Raw genomic sequence first — 15,260 nt, forward strand, 5'->3', positions numbered from 1 at the left:
AGTAGGAAATGTCAATTAAAGATATAGCTTCATATCCTCCCCTAAATAAGGCGTGAAGAAGAACATATGAATATGAATGTCTTCAGGAAGCCTTCACTATACAAGAACAGGATGCCATTCACTCAGAGTCCTCCAGCTATGGACAAACTATAAAAGTCCCATCCTATCTGCATGTCAAACACATGAACTCATATCCTGTTCATCCACCTCTAGGTGATCATATTCGCAGCATATCCAAAATGGCACCTGCAACATCCAACCCATTCCCAATCGTCGATTTCCCCACCGAGCTCCATCTAATGATAATCGACTTTAGCCCTCCATATATCCTCATGAGGCTAAGACTCACCAACAAGCACTTCAACACCCTCATCCCGGCCCCGACTTACGAAGAGCTGCTAGAAGTCGAGGCCTCCGACTACGGCATCCGGAGCGGCCTGTATGCATGTTCAATCTGTCATCGTCTACGCCCAAAGCCCAAGTTCGCGGACAGTAGGATCATAGCCAGGAAGAGAAGACGGGAGCCAGGGGCAGGGAAACAGAAACGGTTTTGCGTTGACTGCGGACTCAATCCACCGAACGGACGCCACCCGTACTACCGTCCAGGCGATCGGCTCGAGATACGAGAAAAGTTGTATCTTGTCCGCTGTCTCTGTGGTGGTCCTCGACATACACACCTAGACGTCGTGGATGACTGCGTCTACACTAGCTGCTGCTACGTATGTTCAAAAGGTGGAAGCACGTCAAGTAGTACAATTAATTCATTATCAACCCCCCATTCAATTCCTCCGCAGGCATCCACTGCACTCTAATCGGCTCATGCCCACCACTCCTAATCCTCTGATCCTTCGACCATAGCTGGAACGTAAGATCCGCCGCGCCCACGACTACCCTGACGTCAAAGGTTGCCCGCCAATACCGCGGACGCATGTTAAACCACCGCCGATTCTTCATCTTCCGGTCCACATTGTCGGTGTTTACATCCAGGCTGCAGACATGCTGCACGCCTTTACCCTCTAAGCTCTGCGGGAGCTGGTGCGGTGGACTCGTAGACATCACGATGTGCACTTTCCACGGCAGATCCTCTTCGCCGGGTTTCATTTTCAGCTGGAAGTCTTTTGATATACCTGTGTGAGGGACCGCGGAGCCCTGACCCATTACATTAGCATTTGTTCATCCGTGTACAGTATAGAGGAAATACCTGGATAATCAACCACTCCACCTGGTCAATCGCGTAGAGATTATCATCGCGCGGATCGCGTCGGACCTTCTCGCCCAAATGCTTAACCGGATCGTAGAGCAGGTCGCACACAATCCCGTAGCTTACCGGAGAGCATCGCGATCCGAACATCACGACGCCTTGCTTGAGCTGCTGGATGCGGTCGAGGACGAGCCCGTGCACCACGGCGAGTTGACTATGCTGTTAGCGTACTCTTTGTCAACAGGGTAGGCGACGTACGGTTCTTCGACCATCAGGACTTGCAGTCCCATTACGTTGGAGTGTTTTGCTACGCCTGGGATTGCGTATCGTTGGTGCAAGCACTCCCTGACGTACGGCGAGCTTCCGAAGCCGCCGGAGAGAACGAGGTATGACTGATAATGTGAGCGAGGTCAGATGTTGGGAGGGTAGACTGACTATTCGAGTATGTGGGTACTTTGTATCCATCTGCTGGATCTGGCCGTCGAGCAGATGGCACATCTCTCCTATTTTCTTGTCGAAGGCGTGCTTCATGTACTCCCTGCACGGTTAGCATGGCACCATACGGCACGGAGGGAGACAAACCATTGCAGCCGCATCTGTCCAGAATAGATTCCTGCAGTAGGAAGATCTGCCCCTGGGACTTTCAGGCAGGGAACCTCCAAGCTCAGCGTTGGCGTCTTTGTTGCTTCAGTTCCGTATGCGCATTTGAGTCGTTGGAAGGGACCGGAGAGCATCTTCCAGGCGATGTGTTCAGGGGATTGCGTCAGCTCGTCTTTAACTTTGGATAGGCGCTCGGCGGTGATTTTATATATTGCACGGTCGATGAAGACGGATCCGATCGGGCGTCCTGGCATAATTTTAGTAGCTGAACATGCAATGATGGAGAATAGATACCTTCGACATTCCCCAGCTGCTCCAGCTGTAATGGCTGCCCGCGGTCTGAAGCCAGTTTCAGCACGTTGACATCCTACTCCCCAGTCAGAGCAGTTATAAACACAAAGGTGGATTGATAGAGTACCGTCGTGCCACCCCCCGAATCGCAAACCAGGACAATATCACTCGTCCGGTAGTAGTCGCGACAGGCATAAACCGCCGCCGCCTCCGCCTCGGTCAGCCCTATACAAGCCCAATGGTACGGTCCTCCAATGGCCGCGTTAATCAGGGCACGTATCTCCTCGATCATGCGCACGTCCTTCCACGTCGTCGGCACACTGAAGATAAACTCCACGCGCATCCGGTCGAACCCGGGGATTGTATTGCCGAAATGCGTCACGACGTGGCTGTAGATTGAGGTAATGTAGTCCTTGAACCAGCGCCTTGCCTCCTGCTTGCTGATGCCCGGCCCATCGCTGTCAGACTGTACTGCCAGGTGCAGCTTGAAGAATTCCTTGATATCGGCGCCGTCGTCCGCGGAGTCGCATCCGAACCCCCATTCCTTGACTGTCTTCCCGTCCGGTTCGTATAGCAGCACTGTGGGGACTTTGTTGGCCAGTTCGCTGAGCAGTTTGCCAGGCCAGCGCTGGATCGTCTTGGGAGGGCCCCATTCCGGTCCGATCGTGTATGCGACGCCTGTTCACCATCAGAAAGGGGGACTTATAAAACGGTTTTCTTGAGAGATACGATACCAGTGCACGTCATTCCAAAATCAATTCCCACCACAATGTCCGGGAATCGCTCCTCCTCCCACCGCGCGCTCGAAGTGGAACTCGCATTGGCACTCGCCATTGAGGTACTGCTGCTGGCGTTGGCGTTGGCGTGGCCGTTCGCTTGTCTGCCATCCATGAGGTCGCCCGGCGACAGAAACGAATGACAACCTCACCAGTCACCACGGATTTAAGGAGATTAAATCGCGAGGCTCGGCACAAATAAGTCCCGTACGGCGTACGCGCCCACTCCAGGTCTCGCGCGACAAAGACCAGTCGAGAGTTCGAGACAGGGGCATCGGGCAAGCACCACCGCCAGGAGCCAATGGAGCATTCGCACCAGCGCAAGCTCCCTGCGGCGCAGCACTTGGTGTAATCCAACATGCTTTGTTTTTGCGGCGGCGCCAATGGAATGGGCCCAAGTGGGAGCGGTTTGTGTGACGCTGTCTTAGTGGGCCAATTGGGCGTGTCTGGCTGTCGCTCTTGACAGGGATTGCGAAGGAAGCGTCTTGGCTGCAGTGGTCGGTGATTGCTGTGCGTTTGGGAGGCACCGGTCTCGTATTTTTGAATCTTGCGGCTGCTTTGTTTGTTATAAGTGAGTGAGCCCCTTAAGTGCCCAGTCTGGCGCTAGATCTGGGCTTGTCATCTTGTCATCTCTTGCCTGTGGCGACGGCGTCATGGCTTCGGACTGGAGCACAACCACCTCCGACCCAATTTTGAATGTCGATGAAAATGGTCGCACTGTGACGACTACAGTACTTGTGGTCTCGCCGCCAAACGGAGAAACGGCGTGGTCGACGTGGTACATCGGCCCATCGGCAACATACGAGTCGTATACAACATGGGTAGATGGCAAGTCCACCACCGAAGGATCGATAATAAGCAAACAGCAGCAGACGACGGAGCAGGAGCAGACTACAACAGAACAGACTGCTGTAAAGCCAACACCGACCAGCACAGGTTCAACGAACGACCCATCGGCGTCATCCAACAGCTCGACTGCGGAAACACCCGATCGCCAGTCGTCTCAGCCCTCCGGCGGCATCAGCGACGGAGCCCTAGCAGGCGCCATCGTCGGCAGCATCGTCGGAACAGCCCTGGTCACTCTCCTGCTAGCATTCCTATTCTTCCGTCGAAGACAGTCCAAGCCAGCTAAAGAGGTCGATGACGGCGCATATGCTGGCGCTGCCGCTCGACACAGGAAATCGAAATCGGGTTCTGCGTTCCCACTTGCGGATATCATCCCCCAGCCTGAACCGGCTGACGACGATACCGTCCGGAGACGCATTCTTACCCTGGTGGACCAGGCCGGGCTGCATATTGATAACTATTACGTCCCTGGTTCTATGCCGGCTCATTTATCAGCCGAGCAGAGTGCCCGTCTGGCGGTTTATAGCTCGACTGAGCTCCCTGCGCCGATTGAGACCCTGCTTGCTCAGCGTGAGGTCCGGAGGCAGACTCTCAAGTATGCCCTTGTGAGGACGATTCTACGGGCCATTATACCTGGTGGTAATGGCACAGGAGAGCTTCTCCCGAGGGCGTTTGCAGATATGCCAGTTGTTGAGGGACGTAGTGGTACGTTGCCCCTTCTCTCACTCGGTTCTAAGTCATGTTTCTTTCTCTATATAAGACTGACAGTATCTTCATTTACCAGGATCCTCTGCAGCAGTGTTCAACTGGCGCATGCTCACAGCCCACCTCCACTCCCAAGCATCAAACAACACCACACCCACAACCACAACCACAAACAGCAACAGCAACCGAAACAGCAAAATCCAACCCTCCACAACGATAACCGAAGACTCCCCAATCCAGGCAACGGAATCTCTGGCCGGCCAGTTCACAGCCGCATTCAACCCGTACAGTTTCCCGAGCTTCACGCCCGAAGAGCGCATATCGCATTTGGAGACTCTTGCCTGTTCTGCGGCGGATTTGGGGGTTTGGTTATTCTCCCAGCCTTGCGCGTTTGAGTTTGATTGGAAGACTCCAGGGACGTCGGCTGGGGGGATTAGTGTTGTCCCTCGTGTTTTGAAGGTCGCTGATGAGAAGGGTGCTCCATTGGTGACTCCGCAGGTCCTGGTTGAGGGGGAGAGAGTGGCTTATACGGCTAGGATTTAGATACCAATAGTACTGCTGGTAGATGTGGATGTGGATTAATGAATTCGAATCAGACTAAATGAAATGCATCTTCTATTATTAATAACCTATGGATATCATTCTCTGGATATAAATGTGATATCGCTCCGTCCGAACTCCACTGTGCAATGTAAACACGTAAGTATGCAGCTATAGCAGTAGGCACACACCATATAGCGATTAGGCATTAGGCAGCCCGCCCCTGCTTCCACCGCCACTCAAGCATATCCAGCAATTCATTATCGAGTTTCGTGGGGCCCTCGGGACTAACGGGGCTCATGGTCCGAGGTGTCCCTGTCGCTGTGGTTGTGGCCGTCTCGGTCTCGGTCTCGGTGCCTGCGCCGCTGACGATGGAGCCATTCGTGGGATTGTTATTAGCGGTGCCAGTTCCAGCCGCAGCAGTAGCAGTGGCAGTCGAAGTAGTGGAAGTAGCAGTAGAAGTAGGGATTGCATCCTCCTCGATTTTCACTTTCGGTGGGACAGGAGGCGGCTGCGCGTGGTGTACTACCAGTTCCTTGTCGGCGTCTTGCAGCTGCGTGGGGAGGTCCCAGGTCGGACTATCGCGTTTGTTCTGGATAGGGACTGGGACGGGGATAGGTGGTGGTGCAGCAGTTGGTGGAGGTGGATATGCCTGCGAGTTGGTTGTTGTGTTTGCGTTGACTTCCGCAGTGGCAGCCGTAGCAGTTGGTTCGGTGGTAAGTGGTTTCGTTAGATGGGGGGTACTTTTATGAATCGGAAGGTCATGCTCAAATTCCGTCTGAAGAGCAGGAGACGACGCTGAGATCTCGACTGGAGCGGCAGGAACAGGGCTTGGTCCAGCACCATTGCCCGGATTCACAAACGAAGGCGCAGAAAAAGCCGTCTCCGGAACCCTCGCCCGAACACCCTCAAGCCGAACCAACACAGCAACAAGACTCGCATGGCAAAGAACCAACCGCTCCCTCCGCTCCCTAGCCCGTCTCGAATCGCGCATCATCCACCGGAACTGCGTTTTGAGGCCGAGCTTGCCGTTGTTCGTTTCCTGGTCGATGCGCATGGACTCGGTTAGAAGGAGGATGTCCCGGGCGGCTGCCTCGGTGTCGCCGATTGTAGATTGGATCCATTGTTTCTCGACAAAGGGGAGGTAGTGCTGGAGTTGGGTGAAGAGGTGGCGGGCTTGGGAGGTTTGGGTGTGGACGTGGTGCGTTAGGGCTAGGAGGGAGGATGCATCGTGGGGATTGGGATCGGTATTGGGATTGGGATTGGGAGGTTGGAACTGCGGTTGCGCTGGTGTTGGTTGTGGGGGTGAGGATAATGGGGTGGGCAGCGTTTGGGGCTGGGGAGAGAATGTGGACGGTGCAGTGGAAGCAGATGTGGTGCTTGTGCTGGACTGGGAGGGCGCGGTTGGTGGTGACGCCTGGTATCCAGAGGGCTGCGACTGTAACAGAGTGTTCAGGCTCAGATTCGACTTGAGATTCGTGAATGAGAGACGCGAGCTGCGGATCTGGACGTGGGACTGGGTCGGTGGTTCGGGCATGGACGACCGCACTGCAGCCGGTGTCGCGACGGAGCTTCTGGGCTGTGCGCTCGCATTCTGGTGTGGAGAGTAGTTCGTTCCTCCAGTTGTAGTACTGTCGCTGAAAATCTGAGAGGGTCTGAAGCGCAGCAAGTCTGCCACTGGCGTCATGGTCTCCTGTTCAGGGGTTGGCTGGCGACCCTCGCTGGGCAGTGGGGGAGCCTGCTTTGTTGTTGTCCTGGGGTTCTCGCTCGACTCTGGCTTCACCGGCTCCGACTGGACTTGAGATTCGGTGTTTACTGCAGTTGGAGCAGGTCCAGCTGGTTCCGGTGCATCCGCCGTCTCTGGAGGGTTATCAGCGGTCGCTGTTGCTGTTGTGCTCTCTGGAGTCCGGGGATGCGAATTGAGGGGCGTCTGTCGAGTGACAGCCTGCAGGGCGCTAAGCGAAGGTCCTCTGGGGCGGGGACTCGCAGTCGCTGCAGGCTTCGCGGCGTCGCTCGTATTGCTGCGACTCCCGCGCGTATCGCCAGGCGATCGGTCTCGGTCCGTGGGCGAGACCGGCGTGGTGATGATACTTGGAACGGTGGTATTCCTGGTATGTAGGGTCTCGCTGATTGTGCGCTGGGACTGAGACTTTGGAGTGAAATGCGCCTGGTTCTGGCCGAGTGTGTAGCTGGAGGATCGCAGGTGCGTTTGTGAGGGCGAGCGAGAGTCTGGGGGAGTGAGGGTCTGGCTGCCAGGGAGGATGAGGCTGAGCGCCGGGCGCGTAGGAGCGGACTTTCTGTTTGTGTTGGTGCTGGTGCTGGGGTTCGGCGGAGAGGTCATGGATACGCTCCTCTGGTGGGCTGACGGTGGTTGAAGCTGGCCATTCGTGCTGGTGCCGGTGTCGCTGGACTTGCTCAAGGTGGAAGAGCGCGATCGCGAGTGCGGCGACGAGGAGCCAGGTTTAGGGGGCGCTGCAGGCCGGTTCCGCTGGTTGTACTGGCGGTAGAATCGCGGTGTCACAAAGCGTGGCTGTTGCTGGTGCTGCTGCTGTGTGGCCATGGTGGTTCGGTCCTACAGAGCACTACAGGGAGCTGGACGCCGGACTGTGCTGCAGGGGTCTCAAATATGACTGCGAGGGGAGAGGTGGATACATGAGGCAGTGTTGATTAGGGCGTATTGCAATTACGGCATCGGGAGGAGAAAAAGAAATAATAAGCACAAACGAGAGACAAGTCAGTGTTCAGGTCTGTGTCAAGGCTTATATTATAAGACTGCATGGGTCAGCATTTACAACACTCAACACCAGCACCATCACCTCGGATATCGGCAGCCTTTTAAATAAACACGCCCTCTTGTCTTGCTATTTCTCGCGCTCTCTACAAAACGGCCCCCAATGCCATGGCGCGTTGTTCAATCAGCCAGGCTGTGCAACACGAGGCTCCACTGCTGTTGGCTGCCATGCGGTGAAAGCCTCAGCCTTGTCTCTTTCATGACAGCTGCACTTTCAATCGCCATGGACAGCCAATGGCATTGCCTGGTAGAGGGGTTCAAGCGAGCTTACAAACAGGGGTCAACACTCAACAGACTGGAGTCAGCCAGGAGTTGACCAGAAGCTCACCAGTTCACTGTCAGTCCCACGCCAACGCAGTCTCCACTACAGAGGCCCAAGAGTCCGGTCAAACACCTCCTGACGGTGGAACCGGACGGATCCGAACTGGAACCGGCTGGAACGAGCTATTTTAAGCCGCAGACCGAGAGTCTCTCTCTTGCGCCTGCAACTGCAATCCCCACGGCCCTCCCCCAATGCGTTTGCCGTACAGCTTGACCAGCACTCCCACAGCGACCGGCCCAATGATGGTATTGAGCAGAATCGCCCAGACGCCTGTGATGAAGCCGTCCTCGCTCACGTACGAGGTCTCGTTGTATCCGATCTCGATGATCAGGAGCCCGATTTCCCCACGCGCGACCATCGCAGACCCAAGCAGCAGCCCGGACAGCCACACCGTTGCGGTGGCTGAGTTTGATTGCTTTTCGTTTCGGATCTCTCCCCGTGTCGTTTCATCCGTGTTTCTGGCTGGAGGCTCGCGGGTGCCAGGTCGGGACTTTGCGAACAAGGCATGCCATAGGGGTATCCAGATGCCAACGATAAACTGACAATTAGTACCAGCTGAGCTAACTTGGTTTAAATATGACATACCTTTGCGAACACCATCAGAAGGGTAAACACTATCCCCCGCCAGATCCTCTTCCCCGTCCAGAGCTGCACAAATGGGATGGCGAAGCCAACGCTGGCAAAGAACAGAGGCTCCATGAGATACTTCTGTACATCAACCAGATACCGCTCGAAGGTATGCACAAATGTCGGGCTCTTATGCGCCTCCGTCTCGCCTTCTTCGCGACTCATCACGACGAACGGCGCTTCAGGGTGTTTGCTTGGTAGGTAGGTCAGGAAAGTACCGGCGAGGAAAGCACCGAAGAGCACCGATGTCCCTGTAAACGCGGCAATGCTGATGAATGCGCAGAGAACCAGCGCCATGAGCACAATGTTGGAGATGTGGTCGTACCGCGCAAAGTGGTTTTCGATGTAGCGCCGGAACACAGGGGCGAAGAGGTACTTTGTCACGACTGGGGTGACGATGGCCATCCCGATTGAGGCTACGATCGGGCGACCGATCAACCAGCCGAGATTGACATTGCCTCCGCTATTCAATTTACTCAGGTCGGAGATGACGCTGCTCGATCTTAGTAAAGGAGTGGTTGAGGCGGCGAGGTACAGACCTGGACATGACGAGCCCGACGACATCGTCGATGACTGCTGCGCTGACAAGAACTGACCCAACGCGTGTCTGGCCTAGGTCTACTGTTCGAGAGGCGGACGATATAACGGCGAACGTAGTTCCTATACTGTTTAGCCTATGAAAGCTTGCATCAGAGACACTTACCAAGTGATGTAGCAGACAGAGCAGCCCCGATGATAAACGTCTCGACAGCCCCATATCCAAAGCCTAGATAGAGCAAGAGATACGAAAGACCGATCGGAAAAAGCACACCGGTCGCAGCCCCGATCATGCTGAGCACGAAGTTCTGCTTCAGCAGGTCAATGCGAGCACCCAGGCCGCCTGCAGATTAGCCAGCCAGTCAGTCATGCTTGATGAGGATAGAATTGTATTAGAGTAGAGGTACCTTCAAAAATAATCAAGATCAACCCAACATATCCCAAGGCGATAAAGGTCTCCTGCCATTCATGGTTGAGGATATCGGCCAGCGGCTTGCCGTATATAATCCCGACCGCGATGAGCCCGATGAGACCGGCGCGGATGATCTTGGCTGAGAGCCATTCTGCGAGCGACAGGAAGAGGAAGAACGAGATGATCACCAGAATTTGGACGACTGCGCAAGGTCAGTTGGCTGCATACTGGTCAATGCGAAAGGCGAGACGTACTGCTGGGCTCATGGTACTGCACGAAACCACCGGCCATGGATAGGTGACGGGCAACAAGTCTGACAATGCTAAATTAGTATCTAAGCAATGTTCGATGTGTCTGTGCTGCGAATCTGTCAGGGTCTGAAGATTTCAGGCAGTGGGCCAGTGAATGACATCATCGATGCATAAGGACCTCGGTCCAGCGCTGCTCCACTATACTCCACACGTTCTTGCTCAGCTTAAATTGGGTTTTACATATATTAGTGATAGTATGTACCTGATTGTGTATTACTAATGGGGTGGTGTTGTACTTGGTTGTGTGAGAATCTGGTTTCATGAACATAGGGCTGCGGTCAATATCTAGATCTGCGATGTAAAATCAGATCAACGGCGAGCCCGCCCCGGGATTGGAGGTTGATGGTTCTACTTACTGACTAGCGATAACAAGCATATAGGTTAGGTCCAACAACTTTGACCGGTTAGAGTAGGAGCGATGGAGACTCACTGAGGAAGGAGAACGTCTGACCTCAGGTCAGCACAAATTTTCAATCCGGGTAGACTTGACTTTACCAAACCACGCCTATTTTTATGAAATACACTGTTATATCTTAATACTTTCGTTTACAATGGATCAGAAATCCCAATCACCATATAATCCCTACGAGAGGAGGGACCCGTTGAAGAGACTGCCGTGCGACGTCTACGTTGACATACTCTCTAGGTTGACACCCAAAGAAATCATTGGCTGTGAACGTGTGAGCGGATGGTGGAGGGAATGCATAGAGGAGTGGACAACCACGACCGGATATCTACATATGCTTGGGCCTGTTGGATATAAAGAACTCATGGACGACCCCAAGGAGAAACGGATGTCTCATGCACAGCTGAAGGAATATTGTAGGCTATACTGCAATCTTCATCTTGGACAGAGCTGATTTCTCCAGTGCACAAAGTCTATTGCATGCAAAAGGGAATACCCTCACCGAGCCGCGCTATCCGCAAAGTAAATATGTTCTGTGCTAGTCGAGACGTGGTCGCATGGACTGCTTGGCGTGGGTTTCCATGCACGGGGGCCTCGTATGTTAAGAAAGATGACGACATTTGCTGGCGATTGGCGACGGGCAGAACAACGCAGATTGTGAGCGCGGGGGATGTCTTTCCAGGGCATAGTAGACCGGTGATTGTGGTGAGATTGCAAGCAAATAATGCCGCAACGCTGTTGATACACCTTGAAACTGTGCGAGCGGGTAGCAGATCTATACGGTAAGATAGGACACCGGGGGTTGTTGGGTTTCACTGATGTGCCATAGAGCGGCGGTCTATTCATTGCGCGAACGACGAGTACTGTGGCATCGGGACTATTCTATCCCTTGGGCGCATCCTTTTAATGGCCACCAAGAGAATATCAACGCCTGTGTTCCCTATCTGCTCGGCGAGTGGGTGGTGTATACTGCAACTTGGAAGAAGGACGATAAGTACATGTTAGAGGCCTATGACTTCAGCACGGGAGAGCGCCTTTACGAATCACCGGTGCTACACGCAGACTGGGCTTGGCGCCAGCAAGCCTTTGAGGTCTATAGAACGGACAATACCGTACACAGCAAGGTAATTGAGCCTGCTCCCGGCAAGGAGGTTATCCTGCAATTCCTGAACGCCACCGCAACTGCTAGTGGATCTGTGAAATACACTGGGTTTGAGGCCATCCAAGGAAGCACCGGGAGGGTTTTATCATCCATAAATGATCTTTGGCGTCATCCAAGTCGGGCTTTCGTGCATGCACCAACAAGACAGTTAGCATTGGTATATGTGGGAATTCAAGGGACAAATCCAGGAGCCCTCGCTGGTTACACGGTCCATGTGGTACAGCGATTATCATTTACCCCAGATCGCGGCTTTTCCTTCTTATGTCTTGATGCAGTCATTGTTGACGACAATCAAATTCCTTTGTGGTTGGCTGTTTCGCCTCTCTTTAAGTTCTTCGGCATCAGCCCGTTTTTCCAAACAGCTTTCTCGCTTGAATCGGCGTGTCCCAACGAGCATCCATTGATTCCTGATTACCCCCTGTTCTCATATCCCCTGATTCCTACTGAGAGTTCGAGTCTCCGCCACGCTGCCGATACTCAGGTGCGATCCGAGCTTCGGCTACCTCCCGATGCACCAGGGATCCGCCATTGCTATGAGTTGGGTGATAGGGTACGGGTTATCCTTCCCAAAGGTCCAAATGATACGGCTATTCCAGTAGAACAGACTTTACCCGCCATCATCCGGATGCCGCACGATCCAATTTGTTTTACGGACGATGGAAACCTGATATCGTGTTACGGGGTGGACGCTTCCCTGGTGAGCGTCACGCACCACCTGCCAGGCCTGGATCCGTGGTAGCTATATGTATAAGGCGTTTCTTTCATGCGTTGTTGAAATCAAGTTGGTAGTTAGGATTAGCTGTACGTTAGATCAGATCCCCATAGATACTTTTACTCCAATTGCGCCTGTATAACCGTGCCAAATATTCAAAGCAACCCGTGTTTCCTTATCCAACAATGTCAGTCCTTCCCCTTCCAAGGGCTGACTTCTTTATATCATCCTCCCCGGTCGACAGAACAGGTACCTCATCAGTAAACGTCGGCGGTCGCCTTTCCCCCCTTCGCCGCCACTGGCGAATAAGACGGGAGACAAAACATCGCAGAATCAGGAGGACTATCAATAAAGCGCCGTAAAATGTGATCAGCTCGGGAATTTTGGGCCAGTATTGACTTTGTTTCGCTGTAGGAGGAGAGGGTTCGTATTGAGGATGGGGAGCCCTAGTTCAGTCAATGTTATTTTTATTCTTTTGCACGTGGGCCAGACGCACATTCTTATTGGTCAGTTATTGGCGGGACTCAGGGTCCAATGTCGAAGGTTGAATTGCTCTGATCTGTTCAGGGTTGGGCTCTGAACTTCTTAGGGTTCGTGGTGTAGAATATCTTTATATGCCGAGTTGAGGACCTCCAATATACATCACGAAAAGAGGAATGGCTCGTACATTTAAAATCTTTCCTTGAAAAGATACGAGTCGGTCGACCAACGTCCAGCAAGAGGGTCCAGGCAACATAATTAGAAAAAGCTTGAGACAGTCCGCACAGCCAGCTCCACATGTTTTACTCGTCGACCCTGGACCCATCCACAGGAACAGGCTTACCATCCACCGTCCACTCGCGATACCGGCAGTTTGTCTCATTTCGGACCCCGATTTGCTTATCCCTGCTCGGCCATGCTCCTTCAGGCAGTTGCAGCCACGGCGCCCGCGGAACCCTATTTTCAGTGGCGAGCTGGCGGTGGTGGAACTGGTGCCTGGCGGCCGTTGTCTCAGCCTCATTATCCTAATCCATTCCTGACTCACGGCCCACCGGTAACTACAAGACTCCTTCGGCCCCAGTACCGTACTAATAACGACATGTTTGTCTCTCTGGCCTGTCAGAAGCTTAGCTTCCACAGGTAGCCACCCGCCCTAACCACCACCCGGCAGGTCAAACCGCAGGTCAAACCGCTCCTCTGCGCTTCTCAAATTAAGAATTGATGAATGAATTGGCACTGATCGCTCGCGGCCCGCATGACAACTCCCCGCCAGCGCTCCTATTCGGGCTGCTGGTCGTGTCGCCGGCGTCGGCGCAAGTGCGATGGGGCGCGGCCTAGCTGTCGGAATTGCGAGAGGCGCGGTGTCCCCTGTGAGGGCTACGGGGTACGTCTGAGATGGGGCGCGGGCATTGCGTCGCGTGGGCATTTCGCCGGTGCTGAGAGGCCTGTTCTGGATACTCTTGATAGCAGCCCTAGCCCTAGGGCTACTGTTGCGGCTGGTTCTAGTGAGGCCCGGCCAATACAGCAACCCGCTACTGTTACTACTATTACACCTGGACTAGAGGATGCAGAACCACAAGCGAATGAACTGCTCCAGAAATGTATGTACTTATAGCTCTGATCCTCTGCCATACTGCTCGCTAACTATGGCATCCCATTTCTTCAGTTTTCGACTCCGGCCACCATATCCTGCTTTCTATACGAGAGGCTCGAGATGTATTCAAGACTATGGCCGTGCTATGGTGTCAAGAATCAAAGGCCTGCGCTGCAGTCTGCGTCGCCCTCCAGACCCTCCTCGAGCCAGAAATGCACGCCCGGTTCGAGGAGTACTTCGACATCGCCCTGCAGCGCTTCCGTGCTGAGATGGCTCGCACGGATGTCCTGAGCCAGGGGACTCTAGCTGCAGGGAATCTACTTTGTACTGTTAGCGTGGGTTCCCTACGTCCACTACCAGTCCTATACGGTGTATTAAACATTCTAATAATTCTTGTCCAGTTCTTCCACGGCAAACCATGGACCTTCCACGTCCAGGGCCTGTACGAACACCTCACCCACTCCCCGCCCAGCAGCAGCATCCTGCACGCCCCCGACCCAGCCTGCAACTCTCTTATCGGTTCATTAGGGATAATGGATCTCCCGCCCTTCATTGCCGGTCGCCGCTCCCCACCAATGCACATCTGGTACCACCACTGCAGGGGTCGGTCACGAAGATGGCTCGGTCCAGCGAACACCAACACCGGCGGTACAGCCGGCATTGAGCCCATCACGGGCCTTCCGCGCTCGCTGATTGACCTGTTTTCATGCATGGGCTTTAGTCCGGATCAGGATCTTGAACGCGCGTTTTGGGGCTGGCCTGGGGAGGAGGGGGGTGTCGCGCAGGTACAGCTTTGGGAGGCGTATCGGTTTGCGGGCGTTCTTGCTGTGAGGAGGAATTCCCATTCGAGTTTGGGGTTAGATGCGAGTGGAAGTGGACATGAATCAGCATCGAGTGAAGTCGTAATCAGCCGCCTTGTTGGTGCAATCGATGCGCTGACCCGTGCGGGTGATATGGATGAGGATGACGAGGCAGTCTTCAATGCTATTCGGTATCCGCTTGTGATTGCCGGGTCGGACGTCGATGTTATGCGGGCTCATCCGGGGTGGAGGGGTATGATTGAGAGGACACTCAGGACGCTCGTTGAGGAGGACCCGTATGCGCAGTGCAGGCTGACCTTGGACGTTCTGAGTGAAGTGTGGTCGTTGTGGGAGCAGGGGAGGGATGTCGGGGTTGAGGAGGTGGCGGTTGAGAGGGGGGTAGAGCTCTATCTTGTTTCTTGATCCCTACCAGGTTTTCTGTGGATGGCTTGGTGATTTGATGTATTTGGGCTATATAAAAGCATGACACCCTTCTTTATAGGCGTTGTGCCTTTATGCGAACTTGAAGTATCAATGTCAGCGTCAAACAAGTTCAAGATCTGCGCCAGTTGTGGAGATGTCCAGCCAGGTAAGCCAGTAGTAACACTATTAGGTCTACTGCCGAGCAGAGCTATTCCAGGAATGCAA

The 15,260-nt window shown here is 54.0% G+C and overlaps 6 protein-coding genes across 6 annotated transcripts; 3 read left to right on the top strand and 3 right to left on the bottom strand.

Moving 5' to 3' along the window:
* Positions 1 to 756: 756 nt before the first annotated feature.
* On the bottom strand, positions 757 to 2,983 carry APUU_21990A (Hsp70 family protein; the record flags this gene model as incomplete). The annotated part of the gene is made up of 8 exons (XM_041700803.1): positions 757 to 1,149; positions 1,202 to 1,415; positions 1,460 to 1,593; positions 1,637 to 1,739; positions 1,784 to 2,048; positions 2,096 to 2,168; positions 2,220 to 2,770; positions 2,827 to 2,983. 8 exons carry the CDS (start codon positions 2,981 to 2,983, stop codon positions 757 to 759), a joined length of 1,890 nt encoding a protein of 629 aa, XP_041553752.1.
* Positions 2,984 to 3,521: 538 nt separating this feature from the next.
* On the top strand, positions 3,522 to 4,962 carry APUU_21991S (uncharacterized protein; the record flags this gene model as incomplete). Its single annotated transcript, XM_041700804.1, has 2 exons — positions 3,522 to 4,419; positions 4,499 to 4,962. 2 exons carry the CDS (start codon positions 3,522 to 3,524, stop codon positions 4,960 to 4,962), a joined length of 1,362 nt encoding a protein of 453 aa, XP_041553753.1.
* Positions 4,963 to 5,167: 205 nt separating this feature from the next.
* APUU_21992A (uncharacterized protein) lies at positions 5,168 to 7,519 on the bottom strand (the record flags this gene model as incomplete). Its single annotated transcript, XM_041700805.1, has 1 exon — positions 5,168 to 7,519. One exon carries the CDS (start codon positions 7,517 to 7,519, stop codon positions 5,168 to 5,170), a length of 2,352 nt encoding a protein of 783 aa, XP_041553754.1.
* A 680-nt stretch (positions 7,520 to 8,199) lies between these two features.
* On the bottom strand, positions 8,200 to 9,939 carry SSC1_1 (cation:proton antiporter; the record flags this gene model as incomplete). Its single annotated transcript, XM_041700806.1, has 6 exons — positions 8,200 to 8,610; positions 8,658 to 9,192; positions 9,239 to 9,359; positions 9,403 to 9,579; positions 9,644 to 9,850; positions 9,903 to 9,939. 6 exons carry the CDS (start codon positions 9,937 to 9,939, stop codon positions 8,200 to 8,202), a joined length of 1,488 nt encoding a protein of 495 aa, XP_041553755.1.
* A 571-nt stretch (positions 9,940 to 10,510) lies between these two features.
* On the top strand, positions 10,511 to 12,266 carry APUU_21994S (uncharacterized protein; the record flags this gene model as incomplete). Its single annotated transcript, XM_041700808.1, has 3 exons — positions 10,511 to 10,781; positions 10,829 to 11,147; positions 11,195 to 12,266. The coding sequence occupies 3 exons, from the start codon at positions 10,511 to 10,513 to the stop codon at positions 12,264 to 12,266; spliced, it is 1,662 nt and encodes a 553-aa protein (XP_041553756.1).
* Positions 12,267 to 13,473: 1,207 nt separating this feature from the next.
* Positions 13,474 to 15,035, top strand: APUU_21995S (Zn(II)2Cys6 transcription factor; the record flags this gene model as incomplete). Its single annotated transcript, XM_041700809.1, has 3 exons — positions 13,474 to 13,819; positions 13,885 to 14,147; positions 14,214 to 15,035. 3 exons carry the CDS (start codon positions 13,474 to 13,476, stop codon positions 15,033 to 15,035), a joined length of 1,431 nt encoding a protein of 476 aa, XP_041553757.1.
* Between the last annotated feature and the right edge of the window lie 225 nt (positions 15,036 to 15,260).

Source organism: Aspergillus puulaauensis, chromosome 2, assembly GCF_016861865.1.
Source record: "Aspergillus puulaauensis MK2 DNA, chromosome 2, nearly complete sequence".
NCBI classification, from domain to species: domain Eukaryota; kingdom Fungi; phylum Ascomycota; class Eurotiomycetes; order Eurotiales; family Aspergillaceae; genus Aspergillus; species Aspergillus puulaauensis.